This window comes from Rousettus aegyptiacus, unplaced genomic scaffold (genome assembly GCF_014176215.1).
Source record: "Rousettus aegyptiacus isolate mRouAeg1 unplaced genomic scaffold, mRouAeg1.p scaffold_m13_p_3, whole genome shotgun sequence".
NCBI classification, from domain to species: Eukaryota; Metazoa; Chordata; class Mammalia; order Chiroptera; family Pteropodidae; genus Rousettus; species Rousettus aegyptiacus.
In genome coordinates this window covers 30,411,228-30,419,744 of record NW_023416306.1, presented here as the reverse complement: position 1 = coordinate 30,419,744, position 8,517 = coordinate 30,411,228, and the positions used below count along the sequence as shown (strand labels likewise).

General features: G+C 38.3%; 1 protein-coding gene across 13 annotated transcripts in view; it reads left to right on the top strand.

Moving 5' to 3' along the window:
- Positions 1-8,517, top strand: part of UNC13B (unc-13 homolog B) — a 171,034-nt gene that overhangs the window by 125,513 nt on the left and 37,004 nt on the right. For 5 of the 13 annotated variants that reach the window (XM_036218386.1, XM_036218385.1, XM_016130254.2 and 2 more), the window contains one exon: positions 8,051-8,073. The exons of the other annotated variants lie outside the window; for them this stretch is intronic. In XM_036218386.1, coding sequence (XP_036074279.1) covers positions 8,051-8,073 — 23 coding nt within the window. The remainder of the gene's footprint in view (positions 1-8,050; positions 8,074-8,517) is intronic. 13 annotated transcript variants of the gene reach the window in all.

Genomic DNA, 8,517 nt, shown 5'->3' with positions numbered 1-8,517 from the left:
AAAATTAAATTTATCCAAAGAGCATATGCTATATTCATCTAGTTTTAAATGTAAGTAGGGTTGTCCTCTTACACATATAACCTGATTAATCTTTCTAAGGCAAAATTAAAATTACGAAACAGATTGTGTTGACAAAGGTGTGAGGGAATAGGCACTCATACATACATTGCTCGTGGGATGGGAGCGTAATTTGATATAACCTCCAAGGAAGGCAACCGGCAAAATCTGTCAAAATTATATATACCCTTTGAGCCCCACACCATTTCCAGGAATATATTCTGCAGATATATTTTCACATGTGGGACATATGTTCAAAGCTATTTTCAGAGCATTGTTTTTAATAGCAAAGATTGAAAACCTAAATAAATGTTCATTAACAAAGACTGGTTAAGTTATTGCAGTGTCTAAATAATGAAATACAGTATCATGTAGCTATAAAAAGAATAAGGTACATCTTTACTGAAATGGAAAGATATCTAAGACACATTGACATATGAATAAAACAAGGTGCAGAACAGTATGTATGTGGTGCTTATAGTTGTATAAAAAGGAGAGAGAAAGCATACACATGCAAACTCATAGTGTTGTCTGTCTGTATATGTATAGAATATGAAACAAAGATAGATAAGTAACTGGTACATGATTGCCCATGGGAAAACTAATGAGAAGATTTTTCACTGTATGCCCTTTAATACCTTTTAGAATTTGAATCCTATGAAGATAATATCAAATCATAAAATTAAATTTTAAAAATTAAAAATTAAAATCATGTCATATTTTTTCCAAATGTCCCTGGAGCTCCTCCTTATATCTTATCAGAAAAAGTCTAAATTACTTCACTTGACATTAAAGATCACTGCAACTGGTCTCCTGTTTATATTTCCAGGCTTATCTTCCATCGTCCTATTGTACTCCACCCAAAAGGAAACTTTGCTGCCTCACAAATTCATCTTATACTTTCTGTTCTCAGCATATTCACATATACATGCCTCTTTCTAGTGTAAGGTGCTGTATTCACCATATCAGCCTAGCAAAATTTACTCAGTTCTTTAACATACAGCCTCCCTCAGGAAGCTTTCTACAATTCCTCAGCTGTAAGGGATTTATCTCTTTCAACTTTGCATCCCTTTTTCCTTCTCCTTGGGCATTTAGAAATCATTACCATTACAGCAACTATAGAAACAACAAATATCAAAGTAGTACTTCCTTACTCTTTAAACCTTGATGTCTGCAGTTGATGTTTGCATGAGCATTCAGGACACTTGGGTCTGACTCATCAGCTTGCAAAGTTCTCCTTTAGGGCTGACATCTTCCTGGACAGCCCAGGAACTTGTGGTACTTGTGGTAAGCAAGTGGTAGCAGCAGCAGTAATAATGAGAAGGAGGTTTTCTGAAGCGCCAATAAGAAAGCAAGCCAAAGTTCTGGGTCCTAGCTAAGATCCAGGCTGGTCTGTGTGCTGCAGAGGGAGTGGTGAAGGAGCTGCCAGGCAGTGGCAGCATCCCTTCAGTGTTGGGTCCAGGCCCGACTCCAGCACCATTCGTTCTATAGAGCTGGAGGAATAGAGCAAGGTAAGCACACAGGTCAGCCTCTTATTCTTGTTATAGAGTCCACAAGAGTAGTCACCTAACCTGGTAAACTGATTCAGTATAACAGTGGCTGCTACCACAATAAGACATTTGAGAAATTAACTTTCTTCACTGCTCTTTGTGAGACTTTTTAGGGCCTAAACTTATTAGCAGTAGCTTACCATTAATTTAGTTCTTATTTTTCATCCTTTTTCTTCTTTTTGGAGGGGATATGTACCAGGTACTGTTTTGAGTACTCTCACATGCATTACATGAAAATTTAATTCTTTCATTCCTATCACTCTACCAAAATAGCTTTTGTCAAGCCTGTCAGATGACCATTCTTCTTAATCAGTCATAGCAGCAACTTTACATATTTCTTTCTTTTATTGTAAGAGCTTTATTAAGTTATAATTTATATACCATAAATTTATCCCTTACAATCCCTTAGGAGATGTACATTTGAGTGGTTTTTAGTATATTCACAGTTATGCCACTATCAATTTCTATCACTCCAAAAAGAAATCCTTTACCTGTTAGTAGTCACTCTCCAATCCCTTTTGCTCCCAGCCACAGGCAACCACTAATCCATTTTCTGTTTCTATGGATTTGTCTGTTCTGGACATTGCATATACATGGAATCATAAAAAGACTATATGTGGGCTTTCATGACTGGCTTCTTCCACTTAATATTTTCAAGATTCACTCATGTTGAAACATATATCAATACTTATTTCCTTTTGTGGCCAAATCATATTCCATTATAGAGTATGCCACATTTTGTTTATCCACTTATTAGTTGATGGACTTTTTTTAAAACCACATTTTGGCTGTCATGAATAATGTTACTATGAACACTTATCTACAAGTTTTCGTGTGAAACATGTGTTTTCACTTCTCTTAGGTGTATACCTAGAAGTCGAATGCTGGGTCATCTGATAAATCTGTTTAACATTTTTGAGGAACTGCTAGACTGTTTTCCCATTTCCATTTTACATTCCCACCTGCAACATGTGAGAATTCTAATTTCTCCACTCCTTGCCAACATTCGTTAATGTCTGTGTTTTTAATTATCGCCATCCTAATGGGTATGAGTAGTATCTTATTAAGGTTTTGATTGAGCATTTTTTATGTGCTTTTTATATTTTATATTTTCTTTGGAGAAATTTCTATTCAAATCCTTCACTCATTTTGAAATTGAGTTGTTTGTCTTTTTGTTGTCAAGTAAGAGTTCTTTGTATATTCTGGATATAAGTCCCTTTTCAGATATATGATTTGTAAATATTTTCCCCCAATCTGTAGGTTGTCTTTTCACTTTCTTGATAATGTCCTTTGAAGCACAAACATTTTATTTTTTAAAAAAATTGTAGTAAAATATACATAATGTAAAATTTCTCATTTTAACCATTATAAGTTCATTCACATTATTTTGCAACCATCACCACCATCCAATCTGTATAACTTTTTCATTTTTCCTGTCTGAAACTCTGTACCCATTAAGCTAACTCCTCATTCTCCCCTCCCCTCATCCACTGGTAACTATTCTACTTTCTGTCTTTATAAATTTGATTGCTCTATGTACCTCATATAAGTGGAATTACACAATACTTGTTCTCCGTGACTGGCTTATTTCACCAGGCATAATGTCTTCAAGGTTCATCCATGTTGTAGCATGTTTCAAAATTTCCTTCCTGAGTGGTATTCCATTGTATGTATATATACCACATTTTGTTTATCCATTCATCTGTCATGGGTACTTAGATTTACTTCCAGTTTTTGGCTCTTGTGAATAATGCTGCTGTTAACATGGATGCACATTTTTTTTTAATCCTTTCATTTATTATGGATATATGTCCAGAAGTAGAATTGCTGGATCATAAAGCAATTCTGATTTTTTTTGTTTTGAGGAATTGCCATGTCCACAGTGACTCTTCCATTTTACAGTCCTACCAAAGTTCTAATTTCTCCATATCCTTGCCAACATTTGTTATGTTTTGTTTTTGTTATGTGATAGCCATCATAATGAAGTAGAGTGCAAAGGTTTTAAATTTTTAAATTAGTTTATTTTTTTTCTTGCATTGCTTATGCTTTTGGTTTCATAACTAAGAAACTATTGTATTGTCTAATCCAAGGTCACAGAGATTTACTCTTGTTTTTTCTAACTGTTTTATAGTGTTAGCTCTTACATTTAGGTCTGTGATCTGCTTTGAGTTAATTTTTGTAGATGGTGTGAGATAGGGTTACAATATCATTCTTGTGCATGTGGATACCTAGTTATCCCAACATCATTTGTTGGAAAAGACTGTTCTTTCTCCATTGAATGCTCTTGGCACCCTTGTCAAACATCAACTGACTGTAAATGTAAGAGGTTGTTTCTGGACTCCCAATTCTATGCCACTAATTTTTTAGTCTATCCTTATGCCTCAGTTCCTTCTTTTGGAAATATTTTCTTCACTTGACTTCCGGAACACTTCTCAGTCTTGGTTTTCCCCTAACAATGTTGACCATTCCTTCTCAGTCATCTTTACTGGTCCTTTCTCATTCTCCCAATCTTGTAGCATCCCAGGATTCAATCTTGACGACTTCTTTTTATCCATAACCATTTCCTAGGTAATCTCTTCCAATCTCATGAGTTTCATAAGCATTTCCAAATATATATCTCTGGCCTAGACAACTTCCATGAGCACCAGTTTCTACATCTACTTAACATCCCCATTTGAATGTAAATAGGCATCACAGATTTGACATATCCAAAACCAAACTCCTGATCCTTCTCCTCAAGCCCCTCCAAATCTGCTTTTCTTGTATAGTCTTTTTTACCAGTAAATGGCAACTCCATTCTTGCAGATGCTTGGGCTACTTGAGCCCAAATGCATAGTCATTCTTGATTCTTTTCTCTCACAACCTATATCCATCAATTAGTAAATTCTGCCTGCTCTATCTTAAAAAAAAAAAAAAATCCTGACTCTTAACCACTATCTCTACATTTACCACTGTCATCCTTGTCTAAACCACCATTTTCTTTTGTCTAGATGATGTGAGCAGTGGGCAAGTGAGTGAAGCTTCATCTGTATTTGTGACTGCTCCCCAGTCTAGCATGACCACCTCAGCTCCACCTTAGATCATCAGGCATTAGATTCTCATAAGAGCACCAGTCCCTGTTGCCAAAAAGGTTGGGGACCACTGGTCTAGCTAGTCTCCCTGCTTCTTCTACCCATATCCTTTCTTTTTTCTTTTTTTTTCCTATGAATTATTCTATATTTCAGGTTTCTTTTCATGCAAAAAAATTTCATATACACTGAATAACAATTAGCCTTTGACCAAGAGATTAGTCAGAAGCTATTATACCAGTACAAAAATATCCACACTAGATTACAATTTTCAGACTACTTTTAAATTCATAAAAATGGTACCGCACTCAGTGACTGCAGTTTTAGTTTTTGGGTACCCCATGCTACACAAAATCAGGGAAATAAAGGTTACTGGAGGAAGACTTTTCCTAATTTGCTACTGTTTAAAATGGTCAAGAGATGCCACGTGTTAGGGGCTAATCCTTTAAATATTGGTTACAATTTTGAACAGGTAAAACCAGCCTTACTCTGTGCTACCACATCCACAGTGCAGGCTTGGTGAACACGCAATCAGAGTAATCCTTATAAAACATGAGTCAGATCGTATCACTCCACTGTTCAAAACCTTCCAGTGATTTTGTGTCTCACTCAGCATGGAAACCAGTGTTTATAAGGGCCTACACAGCCCTACTTGAACTGGCACTTTACCGCAAACTTACTGTTCCTCCATACCGATTATGCTTCTACCTCAGGCTTTTTGTTTGCTATATGTTCTCTGACTGGAATACTTTTCTCCTAGAACTCTGAATAGCATCTGTACTCATTTCCTTCTGATCTCTGCTTAGATTTCACTTAATGAGGCTTCCCTGACAACCTTTTATAAAATTTTAATAGCAACTGTAACATCATCACAAGGGACGTTATCTTCTCCCCTTACCTGAATTTTTCAGTAGAGTCCCTATCACACGTGATATGGTCTATATTTCCAGATCCTGGAACCAGAATGCTTGTTTTGAATTTTGGTGTTGCCTCTTGCTGTGACTTTAGGCAAGTTTCTTAACCTCTCAGATCTTCAATTTAATCAACAAAAAAGTTGAAATAATAATACTATTTACCCAGTAGAGTTGCTATGAGAAATGAGCTTACTCAAATAAAAGGCCAAATACATACTTAATGTGTTCGCTTAGTGTTAGCTACTATCATTGTCATCGTAATTGTCTTCTTCCCATACTAGAATAGAAGCTTCTCAAGATCAGGGAGTTCGTTTCATTCACTGCTGCATCACTAGCACTGAAAACAGTGCCTGGTGTGCTGTGAGTTCTCAATAAGTATTTGTTGAAGAAATAAATCCTTATAATAACCCCGGAGGTAGCTGTTACCCACTTTTACAGATAAGGACATGCAAGCTTAAATAAGTTGAATGTCTCAAGCCAACTTGAGGGGTCAGGGATTTTCCTGCAAAGAAGGTATTCCTTAGACATATATCACTTATACTGAAAGTTAAATCCGAGTGGAAAAATCATAAGGCATTTTAGGAAGTTAGGAAGCACAAAAAGTTTGGTTCCTAACAAGAAAAGGTTTTCTTATGTTTTTCCAGTGGGTGAGACAAACTGAAGAGCCAGTGCAGCAGTTCCTTGGTGTCTGGAAAATGGTACAGGCTACTAAGAAATCTAACTTAGATGCACAAGAGACGTTTTCTTAGAAAAAGGTGTTGCTTTCTAAGTCCTCAAGGTTCAGGTTCCTTTTATTACTTACAAATGCTAGATGTGCTAAGCCCTCAGGTTACAAAGGTTAAAATATATATATTTGTGTACACACACACACACACACACACACACACAATTCTTGCTCTCAAGAAGTTCACAGTGTATAAAGGGAGACATTTATATAGACCATTACAATGAAACAGTACTGGCAATATACTGTTATAGAAGTATGCACCTCAAAGCTTGGGTACCATGGGCACATGGTGAAGAGGCACCTAATTTTGCTTTTGAGAGGAAGGCAGGTAAAGAAAATTTCACAGAGGCATTAACATTTGAGCTAAGTCTTAAGAATTAAGTCTGAGCCTACCTAGAAGATGTGAGAGGCCAGATTGTGGAAAGCCTTGATGGCCTTGTCAACAGATTAGATTTTACTCTTTAGGCATAATGGGGAACTCTGGGAAGAACAGAAGGATACAATCAAAGTAACTTTGACATATGTATTATATATTTAAGGTAGTGGAGGAGCAGAGAAACCTTTTCAATTTGAGTCACAGGATCAATTAAAGTATTCCTTGCATAATTTTCTTTTTCAAAGGAAGCAGAGTGCTCTGGAGGAGATAGGGAGGAGATGTAGAAGAGATATGTCAGCATTCCAGGAGGTGTCTTTTTTATCTCACCCACCTTCCTATAGCAGTTCTGTTTTGGAGGATTCCTGTTCCTGAATTCATTTTTCTGTCAGGTCAGGTGACCCATTAGGTTATCATAAATGACTTGAAAAGCTGGAAATTATGAATTTGTTTCTGATTCTCCTACTTGTTATGTAATATCAGTGAGTCTTTAAAATGGAGGGAATAGAAAGTGGAGGGGAACTGATGGTCCCAGGTGGTTGGACTTTCCTTGGAGAAGAAAGGCTGTGGGCTTTTGTGTGGCCTAGAAGGCAATGCAGTCTTCAACAAACAGAAAAGGAACAATCTTTGAACTTTATTCTTCCTCTACTGTGGCTTAATTGGATCCTTCTGGAAGTTTCCATTTCCTTTGGAGTATTGTTCTGGATTTGATGGATAATCAGACCTGGGATTACAGTCATAGGACGGTTGCCAGTTGATGCCTCCCAGTCTATAGCTGTTGAGCATCTTGGTCCTGCCCTTAACTCCAGGTCTTAACATGGCCTTATTTAACTCAGGCTCTGGGAAAATAGGCCAGGGCTTGCTGGGCAAATGCATGTCCGACCTCACATTACAAAATGGAAAAGGCTCAGCCACCAGGCTTTTGGGGTTAGAGGACTTATTCCAGATCCAGAGTGAGCTCATGCAGCTTCTGAGGAAGAAACCAACTCACACTGTGCTCAGCCAGCTCGGCCTGTTGGAGTGGCCTTGGTAACAAAGCTGGTCTTGCAGCACTGGTGGCCCCAACCCTGAATGCAGGCCACTTTGGAAAGGGGGAAAGGGTGACTGGAATCCCCAGGTGGACTTTGCCCTTTGATTTAAGTAGCCAAACCCAGATATTCTAAACTAAAAAGCAGCGGCCAGCAAATACAGGAGGTAAGGATTCTGGAAGCTGGGCTCTGTGAACTGCCGTTGTTCAGAGGACCTCTCCCTCTCCTCCATGTTCCTTGAGGATTAGCTGGCATTTTCTTTGGATTCCCTGCTGTAGGACTGAATCTACTAACCTCTCTGCCCTTTTTTTCCTGCTTTTTCTCTCCTTGCAGAAGGAAAGCGAGGAGCCCTTCAGGTTGTGCTTCTGGCCCTTTAGGGCTTTTTTGTTGTCTATTCTTTACCCCTCCCTCCTGGGCATGGTGTGTGCGTGTGCACATGATCTGTGCCTCTGAGCTTTGGCTCGTGCATATAGTTTGTTTTTCCTGAAAGCAGTTTGTGTGCATGCTCCATGCTTGTGTGCTCCTCCAGATATCCCTGGAGCACAGTGTGAGAATGTGTGTGCCAGCATGGTGCACATTCAGTGTAGCATGTGTGTGCTTATACCTGTATTCAGTTTTGCTTCCCCAGATGCTGACTATCCTTCTCCTCTCCTACTTTGCGCAGTGTGTGTCCATTTTCTACTTGCTGCAGCCTGGCATTTGCTGTAAACCCTTGCCGAGCCCAGCATGCATACAAACTTTGTACTTGAGAGCAGGAATTGCTGCAGGCATTTGGTGCCTCTCGCCTGGGACCCCAAGTG